Genomic DNA, 17,097 nt, shown 5'->3' with positions numbered 1-17,097 from the left:
AGATTTATTCTCTAAGAAAAAAATAGCATTTGAATTTTTCTTATATTAAAACAATTATTTATTTTATATGTATGGATGTTTTTCCTGCATGCTTGTCTGTACACTGTGTGTGTGGTGCCTACAAAGGGAGAAGAGGGTATGATCCCCTGGAACCAGAATTAGATAGTTGTGAGCCTCCTTCTGGGTGCTGGGAACTGAACATGCGTCCTCTGCAAGCGCAACAAGTGAGCTTAACCTCTGAGCCATCTCTCCAAAGCCCAGCATTTGACATTTTCCTATTTCCAAATAGAAGATAGTCATAGCTGGTGAGGTGTCTCAATCAGGTCATGTATCTAAGCACATGGCTGTAACCTCTCTTAAGCTACTACAGGAAAGAAGGAACCAACACACAGATCAACATAAATACACGAATGGGAATGAGGGATATTTTAGATGGTGTGAAGAGCACATATCAAGAGAAAGAAGGTAGAGGAAGTATTGTGCAAAATTGTCCATCATTCAGCTTGCAAATGAAAACACATAATACCCTGCTGAAACTGGCTGGTATAATCAAGAGGCAAAAAATATAAATTAAATGAACATTACATAAAGGGCCCTGTGAGGCTATAAATGTTCCCCAATGCCAGCTCTCAGTAGAGTTACAGCTGTCATTCTACTGGCAAACTCCATTGCAAGCTAGCATTTGATGTGAATCTTCCAGCCCACCCAGAATCAAGCCTCTAAGTCAACCTGGGCAGTAATATGGCTGGTCAAGATAAAAATAAATTCAATTATTATACACTAAATCAAATTATTATATAGAAGTACCACTAATACAAGTATTAAAATTCTGAATTACATTTAATTGCTAACAATATGAAAAAATTCATTCTGTTTGACTCCACATATTCGAACTAACTTTACCTAAAATAATTTTAAATTTCTATTGATTACACATGTAAAATTTTAGTGTCATTTAAGTATAATTAAAATTTGCTAATAAAGACTATTAAAATAAGTCACTGTTTTCATCCTTTTTTAAAAGCTACTGTGTGTTTTGCTGGCTTTATTTATTGACTGTGTAAGAGTGTTTTGTGTGCACACGTGTCTTTGTATCACATGCATGCCTGGTGGCTATGGAGGACAGAAGAGGGCATCGGTTGCCTGGAACTGCAGTTACTGGTGACTGTGAACCAGCACTGTGTGCTGGAAACTAAACCTGGTCCTCCGCAAGCAGTCAGTGATCTTAACCTCTGAGCCGGCTCTCCAGCCCCCTTCTGTCTTTCTTCCTTCCTTCCTTTCTTTCTTTCCTTTTTTTTTTTTCATTCTTAACCCATCAAAAAAAATCACATAAAATTGTTCTGAAAATTTTTACCTTCTCAGTTACTAGATGGATAGTTAGGACTATTTTTTAAAAAGTCAAAATACTGTCTCTGACATGAATGCCTATTTTTTCTTTGACATAAATAACTTATTCTTTTCTAATAGCAAACCTCAAACTGACTAGAAACTTTTACAATTCACTAAGAATATATAATTAAGCTTCTATGGGGAAAAAATGAAAATCAAACTTTCTTTGGATAGTGCTGCCCCTTTGCTTTTTGTAAAATGCTACAATCAAAAGCACCTGCCATAATTTGCATATCTAAAAGCTTTTACATTAAAGTTATTAAGAGCAAACCACCACCAGATCATTAGTACATGATTTAGACAAAGGAAGCATAAAATTCTTCACCAACACAAACAAAGCCAAACACCAAAATTATTCCTTGTTTGGTTGTAATACTCTCCAAGGGCAAGTTAAAATTACCCTGGGCTATACTTCTGAGTCGTACACTAGACATTATCTCTCACGCTAACTACTGTTAGCAACACATTCTGTGTGGACAGCACTGCTCACTGTATCCTTTAGAAAGGAGTTAGTCCCATTTCGCTGACTTAGAAATTATAGTGTGTCTATGGCTGGACACACTGTGAGGACATTTAGAACACGAATCAAGTCTATGGATGGCGGGATCATGAGTCAACCCACTAACTAGACAAACACACAACCTAGGGCAGCTGGTAGAGACCCACTACAGGAAGAGCAGGCTGAGACACGGTAGCTGGATAGGATTAGAAAAATTCTGTGGAGTCAAATTTGCAAGTCCTAAAACTAGTTCAGAAAGTTAGACTTCGTGCATAAGCAGTGGAAAATAGCTGAGAATATTATAAAAGAATGTATAAAAACAAAGAATTAACATGCAACAAGGGGGAGAGAAAAGTAAGTTCAGAATACCATAATTAGTGTGGTTCAATGTAACAATTACATACTATAAAAGGCCAAAAGGATGAGGAAGACACATGCTGGGTCTCAGTAAAATGCCTCAATGCATTCTGAAAAAGCATCATTGGGGAGAAATATGGTATAGTCTCAAAACTAGTTACCTTATTATATACTAAGAGACACAGTAATACCAGTGATCTAAAGACGAGGAAGTAGCCAAGGTTTAAAAACAGCCTTACCTTAGGTCGGGTGACTCGGCCCTCCCATATCGATCCTGCCACTTCCCAACGCTTGAACTGGCTTTTCTGGAGGCAGTACTTGTCTGAGACTGAGAAGAGGTGCTGTTTCTGGTGAGATAAATTTGCTATGTTTTTTCTTACATACTGTTGTCTCTAACCCCCCCTGTCCTGTTTATTTTTCCTTGGCATGCTTTTTCTAAGGTGCTCTGACATGTTCCTACAGTACCATTCTTTTCAAGTCATGAAGCATTTGCTGGAGAACTGACTACTGCAGGCATTTTAATTTAGATGTTGTTATCACCAACTTGTTAACTCTTGAATACTGTTAGAAATGTTTCAACATAATATGGTGTCAAGATGAAGAAATGAAAAAAGAACCAACCAATGGTATGCCCAAAAAATTATCAAAAAACAAAGTTGTGCCTTTATAAATTAAGAACAATTTCTGCTGTTTCACAAAAATCTCACTCAAAACTGGTGTTGTTTTCTTCTATGCTCCTCAATAACACATATTTGTCAGTACAAGCAGTTTATAGTAGTCCTCAGATTTGTTTCATAAAAACCTATGATAAACGAAACTCTCATTGCAAAGGAACAACTCTTTCCAAGCACATTTCCAAAGCTATTTTCTCCCCAGTGACACACTCCATTCAAAGTTTAGCTAGGCACAGTGGCACTCACAGGGCTGAGGCAGGAAGTTCACCAGCTGACTACACAGGAAGACCCTGTCGCAAAAATGAGTCCAGCTATTTCCATTCTCACCAATCCTGTGAAAGACTGGTTCAAAGCTACTAAAACAACACACATTTCCAAGTATACTTCTGTAAACACGCACCCAGGGAAAAATGAACTACAAATGAACTGAAGGGAATCTGTCACTAAAATCAAAGAAAAAAAAAAAAAAAGAAAGTGACAGCTCCATGTATCCACTGGATAGCCCTGTCCTTGGCTCTGAGTTCACTATTCACACATGGGAAAAGAAATTCCACCAGTAGTCATGGAGGAAAAGATGCTACAGTGAAGAGACCAAAGCAACCAGTGACACTGAAGCACATGAAGAAATGTTTCCCCATTCACCCTCAGTCTAAACCAGAGTAGAATGAACTCTTTAATTGTGTGTGTGTGTGTGTGTGTGTGTGTGTGTGTGTGAGTGTGTGTGTGTGTGTGTTAATGGCTAAGCAGAAATCCCAAATCTATTAAGATTACATTTGATTAGCAATCAAATGATTAACAGACTGAAGCTGCTGGGGGCCAGATTATCCCTTTGAGAACAAAGAGACATAATATGAACTAGTTCTGAGAAAGGAAGCATCTGTGGTGACAAACTGGATGTAAAAGAAACATGATTTCATGACTCAAACTTTATTTAAAAATATGCAAGTGACACTTTCATACTGAAACTGCTGTTTCCCCCAAGCGGTTAAGTACTTAAAGGGCCCTGAAAATAAATAATGACACCCCAGTGCAACGATCATAGCTATCAGACTGATCTTGCTTTTGAATTAGTATTTCTTCCTAAGATGAGTAAATGTCTTAAAAGAAATCAGGGAAGTACAAGATAAGCTTGGAATACCCTGTTAATGCCAAAAAGCAGAGATCATACATACACACACACACACACACACACACACACACACACACACACACACACAGAGTCAAAAGCAATTTTGAAGCCACTCCCACCACTCAATTTGGAAAATTTGACACATCAAAACAAATTACTATATAAAAATCACACACATGCACACGTATGGGCACACGCATGCACACACACACACACACACACACACACACACACACACACACACACGTCCTTCTACACGTAAGAACTCATACACTTAGTGAGGCATGTTGGCAATACCAGCACTGGAAAGGGTGAGGTGGAAGGATTGTGATAGCCTAAGCTACATGGCAAAATCTTGCTTCAAAAACACTGAAAAGCAGGAGCTGGAGAGATGGCTCAGTGGTTAAGAGCACTTGTTGTTCTTTCAGAGAACCCAAGTTTGGTTCTTAGCACCCATATGATCCCAAGGGATCCAGCACCCTCTTCTTGCTTCCTTAGGAACCAGATACACATATGGTACATGTACATACATGCAGGCAAAATACTCATAAAAGCAAGTAAGACTGGGTAGATGGCTCAGTGGTCAAGAGCACTGAGCGCTCTTCTAGAAGACCTAGGTTCAAGTCTCAGCTTTGTCTGTTCCAAAGGATCCAACATACTCTTGTGACTTCTGTGGTACCACACACACACGGTGCACAGACTTATAAGCATGCAAAACACCCATACACATTAACAAGATAATTTAAACAAAATTTTAAAAGTTATTGTTTTAAAGACATTATAGTAGCAACTCAGTTATTATAAAAATCATCAACAGATGCTAAAGTTCTTGGGAAGTTAGGACATTTATACCTAGTTTCTCTGCAAAATTACTTTTTTTTAATGGTGCTAGGAATCAGACCCAAGGCCTTGCACATGCTAAAGGCAAGCAGTTTTTCTAAAACTGAGCAATATCCCCAATGCAAAAATGACTTCTTAAATACAAAAGGAGAAACAGGAACTTGATGTAGAGCCAGAAAGACATGAGCACAAGTAACTCACTAGATTTACCATCATTAGTAAAAAACAAGTGGGGGGGGGGGGGCGGGCAAATGGGTTACTTCTCTTGAGGCTGGTACACTGAAGAGGAGAACACAGCATCATTTACACAACAGTCTCAAAGCACAAGCCCATCTAATAATGAGGAGGAACTGGCAAAGCCAGACTGAGGAACCATCTCTAAAACAACCGGGTTGCACTCTTCTAAAATGCAACCAAAGGCTTGAGAAGCTGCTCTAGATGGTAAACACCTAAAGAGAGAGCTCAAATGAATGAGCCTGGACTGAGTCCAAGGTCAAAAAGAAGAGGAATTCAGTAAAGGACAATGTTGAGGTAGTTGGCAAAATTGATGATCTGGGTAGTATACAAAGGATTGATTCAGCATTGGATTTTTCTGACTATTAACAACCCTATGTACAGTTATGTAATAAAACGTCCATCCATGTTCCTAAGAAATACAAGGTGAAGTGTTTAGACGTTAAGAGAAGCATGCATCCAATGGTTACCATCCAAACAGTTGAGAGAGAAGTATTTTTAAGAAGCAAATACAACATGTTAGAACCTAGTGAACTTGTAGATGAGGTTCCCCATGCTTTACCTGGAACTCTTAAGTTTGAATACTTGTCAAAACAGAATAGTACAAAATGAAAACAACAAAGAAAAGAATAGCAAAGATGTGTTTTCCAATGTACTTGCTAGTTTACAACAATATACTGTATTCGTAAAATCTTATCAAGATGTAAATTCCTATCACTTTTCCATAGATAAGTTCTTCAAAAGAAAATAAATAATATGGGAACTTAAAAAGACTAAACAAAGCATTCTGATATAGCAAATGCAGACCTTCCCTTAAGTATACCAGCTTGCTGGGCAGTTCCGAAGTTGCAAACTCACCATTCCTACCAATCCCAAATTTCAGAAGGTCTGCAAACATCCACCCACACATTAGTAAGGCGTGTAAGATTTTAGCAATGGAGATCTAGTGCTTAGGCCAGTATCACAGATCACTACTCTTAAATCTGGTTTATGTCTCAGTACTGACAATACTATCTTCCTCTTAAACTCAATAAAATTTATTTCCAAAAATTTTATCCAATTTTCATATATATAAAATTACCCCCTCCCCCCCGCCCCACACACACGATTTTTAGGGAAATAGTTTGCAAAGATTCTAAAAGTCTATTTTTGATTAACTGAAGATAAATCCAGAAAACAAATTTTCCTAACGAGGAATGAGCACTGCCCTTTATATTCAGAAGTGATGAGAAAAGCATGCTAGGTATGTTCCTATCAGTTGCAAGGGCAATTACTCATACTTGAAGCGGTGACGGGCCTGCTAATTTCCCATCCTTCCTTCACCAGCTGTTTTTCTGTCCCTTACCATCTTTTTCATTCCATCTTTATGCATATCTTCCAATGTCTTTAACTCTACTTAGGTCCAATCATTACTATTATCACCCCTTGAATACACATTCACTTTTTGGGGCCCTCTGTCCCTTAGTTATTGCCTGGCATAACCTCCACTCCTGTGAAATACAACTGTAACTACTCTTCATGAGCACATCTAAAGCACACTTGACTTGGCTCATTTTAGAGCTTGGCCTCAATCAAAAAACAAACAAACTGCAAACACAAATCCATTAACTTTTCATTTTATTAACTCATTTCCATCAACATATAAAAACATTGTTTCTCCCATTTTGAAGTAAGCCTTCATACTCTGTTTCCCTCCAACTACTGCCAAGTGATCCTATTCTTTTTTTTTTTTTTTTTTTTACACAAAAGTTTATTCACCTACCCCAAAAAAAGACTACTTCAGGCTTCTCTTTCAAACATTAACACCCACTCTACCATCTTTAGTCTGCCCTGCTAAGTCTTTATCTCATTTTCCTAGGGGAGAAAAAGGGCAGCAATCTACGAGAGTGTCCCATTGTTTCTCATTATTTTTTTTGTCTAGGTACTTGCTGCAATCTCCTACAAGGGTCCCTGTTTCTACCTTTTCTCACTCTACATGTTGTTCTTAGCAAAGAAACTAAACTGAGACTTGAAAACCCCAAGTATAGCACATTCTCTCCAGTTAGGAAGTTGTTTACCACCCATGCATTCATACCCTGTTCCCTTTGGTCTAACTAAGAACATTGCTCTACAATTGTCCCCCTTCCTTACTTCTTGATCATTAAGATTTCTAATTAACTCATTCTCAAGTACACAATATGCTGCAGTTTCTTTTACCTTGAAAAATCTGGCCTCACATGTCCCTATTTCCCTGGTTCTAGCCCCACAGACAAGAGAAAATAGTCTTTAAAGTTGTTCATATTTTTACTTTTCAATTCCTCTCATTACTGCTTTGTTTTTTAGAAAGTGTCTCTCTATATAGTCTACCTGTCCTGGAGCTCACTCTGTAGACCAGACTGGCCTTGAACTCACAGAGACCCACCTGCCTCTGCCTCTGTCTCCTAAGTGCTGGGAGTAAAGGAAGATCTCTTGTTTCTGTTGAAGCCATTTAAGTCTTTTCAATTTACCTTGTACATGATCTTGGTCAGGATCATCAGTGACTATCCTACCTGAAAATCTAATAGACACTTGATCTTCATCTTCCTGACCAATTTATCATTAATGTTTAACAGTTGACCACTCCATACACTAACTTTCATCTGTGCCTCCTTATTGGTCCTTTGTTACTGATTACCATTCATTCTTTTAGTATCTCAAGGCTCTGTCCTCTATCCACTCTGGATCAATACGTTTTTTGATGGTCTAGTTAAATTTCCCAGCTCCACTTTCGATAGCATTTGAACAGTGATCACTGTCTCCAGCCAATACTCCTTTCCTTATTCCACAACCTATGCAACCCTCCAACTTCCACTTTCACATTACACTGGCACCTTGACTTCTATCCCCTTGACTGATGCCTTGTCCTCTCTCTCCAAGCCATTCCTCTTGTAATCCTCTCCATCTCTTAAATGACACCCCATCATGACATTTATGTTGAGCAAGACAAAATCCTTGAATTCACTGAGAATAACTTTTCTCTATAATATACAACACACCAGCCCAGACATGCCATTGCAAGCCTTTGGAATACACCCAGTAGCTAACCATTCTGACCATTCATCATCACCTTGGTCCAGGACACCATTATCTCTTGCCTACACATTTGTTGCAGTCTCTTACACCTTGTCCCCTTTTCTATCACTGTTCACAATGTAAGCTGCTCTTAGTAAAGCAGCTAAATTAAGACTTGAAAACCTTAGTCAGACTGGCCTGCTAAAAACCCCATTGCGGCTCCCCATTTGTTTCAAATAGAGGAAAACACAAAGCAAAACTTTTATATCATCACAAGATGTGATACAATTCAACACACTCCCCATAAGGAGGGGAACACAAAAGGAGACAAAGACTCCATGACTTTTAAAGAGTTTCACTGTGACAGTATCTAGAGGAATGTTTCCATGTGACAAACAGTTCCACAACCCTTTACAGAACTTAATTCACTTGACACATGCAGCTAGACTCAATGGAAGTACTATTACTAAATTTTACCAATGGAATTGGAAATCCAGACCTAAGAAAATGAGTCGGCCCAAGGACACTCAACTAGTAGACTGCTGAGTTAGAATTTAAACCCCAGAAATCTAAGGCAAGATTCCAACCTCTTAACAAAATTCAAAAGCAGAAACTCGATGAAACAAAGTGGACTTTTTAGAAAAATCCAAAATACTATCTATTAAAGGATCAATACTCTTTAGCTTCTATAATTGGTTAATCAAATGTTTTATGAAATTTCATTTAGTTCAAATTACAGCATTTGAAATATTTCTATAGCAATCCATATAAATCTCGGCTCACTTTTAAATGTTTCACTTTGGATTAAAGCTTTAAGAATCTTTATTTTAACTGGTCATGGCAGAACATGCCATTAATCCCAGCACGTGGGAGGCAGAGGCTGGCAGATCTCTGTGATTCTGAGGCCAACCTGGTCTATACAGCAAGTTCCAGGCTAGCCAGGGTTATATAATGAGATCCTGTCTCAAACAAACAAACAAACAAACAAACAAACAAACCCTAAACAAATAAAAGCATTTTAGTTAGAGATGAGCCTAATGCTTCTCTAAGGTCTCTTCCCCCATTAGTGTATATCATAAAATAGAATTTCTCAGGATAGTAATAAACTGAAGAACAAATGAAAAGAGACAACTAGAACATACATTTAAGCAAACAACAGAAGGTAAATAGTCTGGCAGAGAATCTTTAATGGCTGAGTTGACTTATTTCAGGCCCAGACTTGTTAACCTTAATCTAATCCAAGACTAAACTGCTGGCATCCTCAACCTTCCCTGGTCTTCACTTATTCTTTGTTATTTTCCTTATAATGGAGTCACAAAGAAACAATTGTCACATTTGAACGAAAAGGACATTTTTTTCTGCATAATTACTACTTCTATCTAGTATTTTATAAACACAAAATTGGGGGTTATATGAAAGCAAAGAATGCCATAAGACTTTTATGGATGAAATTTATATCATTTCTTTTATAAAAACCTCTTTAAGTCCATAGATCTAGACCTAGGAAGTCCAATAAATCTTTAAGTGAGAATAACACACACAGTGAACAGCATGAGCAGTCACCACTTCTGCATGGAAGATTATTCTAACTATGCCATGCTCCATTTCGTGCAGACTCAGGTGTTTTGTTTTTTACGATGGAATAGTACCTGAGAAGTTGTTTATAATGATTCAAACTACAAGTCCAGTTTGTACTGGTAGACCCCCCAGGAGACTTCATATTTAACACAGCATTACAGCACAGACACAGCGCCAAGATCCCAACGCTGGGACTATAAAGGATCTAACTAACCTGCTTGGTGGCAGGCCAGTCTTGAACAACGAGGGCGGAGAAGTAAACTCTGCTTTTGTAGATGGAAGCGCTGCTTCTTTCTCTGAATTTCCAGTTCTCCCTTGCTGTACCTTCAAAAAGAAAAATGGGGTTACAACTTTGCTTAATTTAACAGACACTCAAGCACGAGGCACTTTTACATCTGTAGCATTTGCTCTGAAGTTAAATATGAAGGATGTACCATGCCTGGATATGTATTAAAAGGGATCTATCTTAGATTAGCATTAGGTAAAACGCATCAAAGATGGATTTGAGGATCAAAATGTTCCAATTACTAAAATGTTCAGTTTGTCACTTAGAAGCCCCAATAAACCCAAATGTAACTCTTCACAAACTGTTCATGAGCAAAGTTAGTCTAGGATATACTTGGTTACGACTCCATGTTTCCGAGTTCAAGGAAAGCCTTGAAGTTTCCCCCTTCTGTACTCACAAGCTTTACTAGCAATCTGATCATTTGCTAATTCAAACAGTCATTTGCTTTAACATTAATATAAAGAATCTGTTCCTGGAAATCAGACTGTTGCCCAACTAAACACTTCACACCTAATGACTAACATTGATGGTCCTGGAAGGTACTTGGCACATTACCAGAGGAGAAAACGAACCGTCAATATTCCCCAGCTACAAGCCCTGCAATGTCCCCTGGCCACCTGTTTGCAGGATATACTGGAGCAACAGTGACAAAAACGTTGGGGGAGCAATCAACCCCTTTGATTAGAGTTAAGGCCCACTCCCTAAGATGGAGCCTCTGTCTGACACCAGACCACTAAAGGGGCCAACCACCTGGGCCTAGCCAGATCACGGGTTCCAAGAGGAAACCTTCGGTTCTTATCAGCTCAAGGAACAAAGCAACAATATTACTCCTAATGACTTATTGCTATACTCATAGTTCAGAGTATTGCTCAAGGCTCATTAGAGACGCCTACTGAGGTAATTAACACAGAGACCAGGGACTGAACAATATGCAGAGAGTACGAGACTTTGGAGCACTCAATCTTAAATGTGATGTCTTTATCAACACCCCCGCCCCAACCCCTCCACCTCCTGTGAGGCTCAGGAACCCGTACAGAAGTAGAAAACCTGTAAGAGCTAGAGGTCATGGATGATTCCAAGGAAAGAGCATTATCCAGACACAACAGAACTGATACACATATAAGCTCATGGAGACTGTGAGAGGAATAAGACTTGCACAAATTCAAACCAAAAAAATACCAGCATGGAGAAGGGATAGTGGAAATGAAGTTTCACCCATAACCAGGAAGCTATTTGCAATTGATAGCTGCTGAGAAAAGGAAAATCAATTTTCTCCAATGGAGTGTCACTGGGTATATCAACTACACTACAAGTTAGGCCACATGCCCACAAGTTGACCAATACAAAACAGACTACATGGGGGTTTTTGTTTGTTTTGGGGTTTTGTACACTTTTTATTTTGGTATTTTTTGGTCTTATGGAGTTTGGTTTGTTTGTTTGTTTGTTTGTTTTTAAAGATAGAGGGAAGAAAGAGACAGAACATCAAGTTGGGTGAGCAGTGAGATAAGAAGGATCTAGGAGAAGTTGGAGGAGGAGAAAGAATAAGCTTCAAAATATTATATGAAAAAAATGTCATTAAAAGACATTCTGCTCCTGCACATCCCTAACTTATCACCAGTGACAGTGCCTATCACACCAGCTCCACATACCTAGATACTAAGAACAAGTCCTCTATTTCCTTACTTAGTATTTTTACCTAGTGTCTTAGGCCCTACTTAAATTCTATTATCCTGCTCCACCTAAATTGAGCATCATTCTCCTTTCTCATGAAGAGACAACAGAATCTCAGATAATTTGATTGATATATTTTAATCATTAATTTAATTTCAGAAATCATTTATCTGCAAATTAATCAACATCAGGAAAACAAAAAGATCATTATGCATTTAAGCTAATAAGAGTTCGATCTCTGACCAGAAAGTCTCTTCCCTGAGGACTAGCTTTCATGGTACCAGAGAGCATCACTCCAGCTACCAAGGGAGGGAAGCAAACAATAGTTCTGGCCAGCTGTGATGCCCATGAACCACAACAATAGCCTGCATGGCATGACAACCATAAGGGTGAAAAGTAAGGTGAGAGGAATAAGGCTGAGTAGGAAGGCATAGTTAACTGATGGTGTTACATAATTCGGGAAGTTGACTATTTTAATGGTATTAGTTAGGGATATTAGGATGGCATGCAAACCTTGACTGTAACCAACAGCTGTTTAATAGGAGTTAAAGCCCACTCAATAAGAGGGAAACAATGCCTGGTACTGGAAATAAAGTCAACTACCCAGGGTTAGTGAAGTCATGGATCTTGGAGGAGAACACTTCACTTTACTAAACTAGCATAATTCCTAACTACATACTAAATATTTATTCTTATGCCCATAGATAAGTATAGTTTTCACCCCTTATCAAAGAAACTTCTTTCTGCAACAGAAGTAGACCATTATAGAAAACCGCTACAGATCAAATGCAGCACACAAAAGGTCATGTGGAGTCCAGTCCCACTCAATACATGTACAACATGATTCCTGCGTCCAGAGCACAAGAATCATTGAGGGAAAGAGGGACAGAAAGATCTTTAACAGCCAGAGGAACAGCAAGTTTGCTGTGAAGCCATGTCTCCTAGGAATGTTAGGTTTATCAGCATGCCTGCTTAAACAAGAACAAAACAATGACCACATCAATGGGCATGCTAACACAGAAGGGGGAAAGTTCCAGGGTCTTCAAGCCTAGCTAAGAACTATGGGCAACTGAGAAATGCTGAAAGTGAGAGAAATGGTCTTCCCTAACAAGAGCCCCTAATTGGTTATCCAATAGCAAATGATCAGCCCTGAAATCCTATACATACAAGTCACCTAATACGGACTAAGAAAGTTATATTTAGGAACACATATATAAATGTAACAACACTTTAAAAAAAAAAGAGGTAATGAATTTGAGAGCAAGAGGGATCTGTGGGAGAGGCTAGAGGAAGGAATGAAAAGGGAGATTAATATAATTATAAGTCAAAATATTAAAAATTATTATTAAATAAATTTTTAATGAAATAAAGCTAAGTATTAACTTAAAGAGTCAGATCTCTATTAAGTAGTGGCCAGTTTTACCCAGTTGGTACCTACCTATAATTAAGCCTTAACACTGAGTTCATTTGAAATCAAGCTCTACTGCTTACTAAAAGCAAATTCATTGAAAACGTACAGCTCCTAATGGGATATCAGGATCATCACTAAGACAAGGAAGACAAGAGTAAAAGACTGAACACCTGACAGGTAAAAAGCCAGGCCGTAGTGACAGGGGAAGTAAACAATTCAATTACCAAACAGCTACTAACTATCTACTGTACCTAAAGCTCAGATTACTGAAAGAAAAACAAACAAAACCAAAACTCTACCTCTCAGAGAAAACAACAAAAATAGTGAGCACAATACAATAAATGTTATGAAAAAAATATGAGATGAGGTGGTTCAGAGTGTAAAGTGCTTATTTATTTTTAAGTCCCACAACCTGAGTTTTAATTTCTGGGACCCACAAGAAAGGAAAGAACCAGTTCCTGAAAATTGTCCTCTGCCTCTCACAAATGCACCACAGCATGTGTGCGTGGACACTCCCGCCCCCCCCCTCTCTTTAAAAAAATAAAATGGGGTAAAAGATGTAAAAGAAACACATTACTCTGCCTAAAGGACTGGTTAACTTTAAGGTCCCAACTGTCCCCATGAATACCGCAATTTATATTCAGTTTCTTGGCATATCAAACTGACACCTCAAAATTATCATGGCTTAAACTAAACTATCAATTTCCCCTAATCTGATCCTCCCCATATTTTCCTCATATTAATAAAACAGCATTGTCACCTCCTAAACTTCTCAAGAACGAAACACTACACCTTTATCTAGCTCACGTTAACGTACAGGATGTCAGCTCCCCAGGCAAATCCATCAGTGTGCATGAGCCACTGTGATACTCTCTCCACTTCTGGTCTTAACTCTGTATAGAGGCAAAGCAATCTTACCACATATGCATGCCAGCTCATGTCTCCTCTGTTCAGAGTCTCCAACTGCTTCCCAATGCAAACAGAATAAACAAGCGTCTTAACATGGCCTATATGGTTTGGGCACTGTATCCTTCCAAATGCGTTTCCTTCTAGTCTCTCTCCATCCATGTTTACCACTCCTAGTCATGATAGCCTTTTTTCTTGTTTTTTTGGACATGTAAACTCCTCTTGTCAGCGTTTCTGAATTAACTAGTCTTTCTGTTTGGAATATCCTTTCTCCAGATCATCTCACGGCCTCCTCTAATTCCTGCAGAGCAGTCTTCCCAACCTCCATCTATGCTATTGTTCTCTGCACTTTCAATTATAGATCAAAAACAAATGAAAATAACTTACATGAACAATTCCAAAAACTGACAACTGATACGGTAAACCACATAGAGTCTGCACCTTTCCAATTCCATCTTACCCGGGACATGAATCATCCCTTTGTCTAGGCATTCACATGCATACTTCGGCATCCTAGTAATCAGTCACTCAGCTGCTTGGGATACTAAAACTGTTGTGTAAAAGTGTTGATGTCTGACTAACCTTTACTTAACTTAAAAATGCTCCTAAAGCACAGAAGTACTGATGCTGACAATCAGAACTGGCAAAGAGGAGCGGTCAAGTGCTCCCTCTCAATAAGTTATTGACTTACATCAACAGAAAAGTCATCATGTGCTATAACAATTATTTTGAGCATACTGGAATAATTTTATTAGTGTATTACTCTGTATTGTTATTGTTAATCACTTACTGTGACTAACTTAGAAGTAAACTTGATTGTGCATGTGGAGAAACAGAGGGTACAGGGCTTAGTACTACCCAGTTTCAGGCATTACAAGGGATCTTAGTATGTATCCCAGTGGCCAAGAGAGGACTACTGTGTCATTCAAGTGATCCCTCATAAGAGGAGTAGCCTTCCTCACCACTTCCTGACTCCTTCCTGTGATTTTCTATTTTCTTCTTAAAATTTCTGATTAGCATCATTATCTGAATATTTTGCTGCATGATGCTATCTGCCTATCATCACTACAACCAAACCTGTAAAGACACTAACTACATATAAACTCTGTATCCTAAGTGTCTGGACAACAGGACGTAGATGAGCCGATACTCTTTTTTTAAAGTTTATTTAATTGGTTTTAGAGTCTGCTCTAATATCACTTCTTCAGTCTTTCAAACACGGAATGTATAAATATGCAACTGTTGGCATCATCAGTCACTCAATAACTAGCTTTCCCATTACAGAAGGTTAGAGTCCATGTCACTCTCTATTTTCTTCTTAAATGTCACTTTCTTCCCCCAACCAGCTGAACACACTGCGTTGTAGAGTCTACTAAAAGCTGGAAAGAAAATGGGAGAAGGCTGAAGAAGAAAGTGGGAGAAAGGACAGCTCTTCCAACTGAAAGGGAGTGTCTCCACTATCTGCATGCACCTGTGTGCATCTCTACAACAGGGAAAGCCCACTATCTGCATGCACCTGTGTGCATCTCTACAACAGGGAAAGCCCACTATCTGCATGCACCTGTGTGCATCTCTACAACAGGGAAAGCCCACTATCTGCATGCACGTGTGTGCATCTCTACAACAGGGAAAGCGAAGACAGAAGACAAAGAGGACAGTAACTGAAAAACGGTTTACTTTGCTCCTAACTTTGACACTTTATTTCTTTCAACACACTTATTAAATAGTCCTGAAGCCTTCACCAGCCCAGCTGCCCTCCTTGTCACATTGAACTCTAACCTGTCCTCAGAGGCTGCACTCAGGTGACAAACTCGAAATTTGTCCAACCAGAACATGAGGATATTAATTCACATAACCTAGCACTATAAGAAATAACTGTAGGATATACGCTTGATTTATTGAAACCAAGTGAACAGCAGATCTTACACATCTTAACTACAACTCAGAAGCTTGAGAAGCTAAGGGCTGGCCAGACGGCTCCTGATGTCTGAATTCACTTCTCCAGTGCCACATGATGGAGAAAACCAACGCCTGCATGTTGTCCTTAGATCTCCTACATGTATGTGTGCCAGGTACATGCTGCGCTCTCGCTCTTTCTCCCTCTCCCTCTCTCTCTCTCTCTCTCACACACACACACAAGCTTTTTTTAAAAGAAGTTAAATATTCATCCAAATTATTATGCTATCACTATAGCAAAAGTCCTGAAGTTTTTTGTTGTTTTTTGAAAATAGCATTATTTATAAAAGTTTAATGTTATAAGCAATACTTAAGAACATAAATTAGTATTTAAAATTCTAATTAACAAAAAATATAAATTACCAATCTCCAAATAGCAGTAGGGTGAAAAAAGGAAAAGTTGAAAGTTGTAAATAGTCCCATCTCAACCCACAGCAACTAAAAACAGGAAATGTATTTGGAAGCAGAGAGAGGAAATGACTGGGTAACTAAGGTGAATCCTAAGTCAGTGAAGAGAAAACACAATACAAGAGCTGCAGTCATGGCAGAACCAGAGAGCAAGGACAGCTCAAGCTCCTGGAACATCCCAAGCAGCCAGCAAGGCCTTCCAGTCACACTGAAGTGTTCTGAAAGTCAAGAGTCCCACAAAAAGAAAAACTAAAACAATAATATAGGAAAACAACTTAAAGCTAAGAGCACATAAACGAATCACAAGCCTATGGAAATCCTAAGTTAGTAAGTTTTAGTCACATTAACAGAGCTTCTAAGAGTTTGTAGGGTCCACTCTTACCGAAGACTAAGAATAAGACAAAGAACATTTGAGAAAATTCCAAATCGGAAGCTGAAAACAACAAAGCTAAAAATTAACAGAAAGAAGAGACTATGCAGAGAAAGAAAACAGCAGAAGCAAAAAATTAAAAATAAGCCTTCCATTAAGATCCTTTCAAAGATGGGGTTGGAGGAGAGACTGAAAAACAAAGGAAGATGATAAGCAGTGAAAACTTTCTTGGAAAAACTTAACAGCAGAAACGAAAATCTAAGTAGAAGAACCCAACTGTCAAAAAGAAAGCTCTCAGAAAGATGAGATGGAAAAATTAGAGCAAAACCAGATATTATAGGACTAGTGCAGAAAGAGAG

At 38.6% G+C, this 17,097-nt stretch overlaps 1 protein-coding gene across 11 annotated transcripts in view; it reads right to left on the bottom strand.

Moving 5' to 3' along the window:
• Fip1l1 (factor interacting with PAPOLA and CPSF1) overlaps positions 1 to 17,097 on the bottom strand; it is a 67,735-nt gene that overhangs the window by 34,694 nt on the left and 15,944 nt on the right. For 6 of the 11 annotated variants that reach the window (XM_006979715.4, XM_006979716.4, XM_042257530.2 and 3 more), the window contains one exon: positions 9,945 to 10,054. In XM_006979715.4, coding sequence (XP_006979777.1) covers positions 9,945 to 10,054 — 110 coding nt within the window. Of the gene's footprint in view, positions 1 to 2,484; positions 2,593 to 9,944; positions 10,055 to 17,097 lie in introns of all 11 variants that reach the window. The other 5 variants (XM_042257526.2, XM_006979712.4, XM_006979713.4 and 2 more) reach the window with 1 other exon arrangement.

Source organism: Peromyscus maniculatus, chromosome 10 (assembly GCF_049852395.1).
Source record: "Peromyscus maniculatus bairdii isolate BWxNUB_F1_BW_parent chromosome 10, HU_Pman_BW_mat_3.1, whole genome shotgun sequence".
NCBI classification, from domain to species: Eukaryota; Metazoa; Chordata; class Mammalia; order Rodentia; family Cricetidae; genus Peromyscus; species Peromyscus maniculatus.
This window is presented reverse-complemented; position numbering and strand designations above follow the sequence as displayed.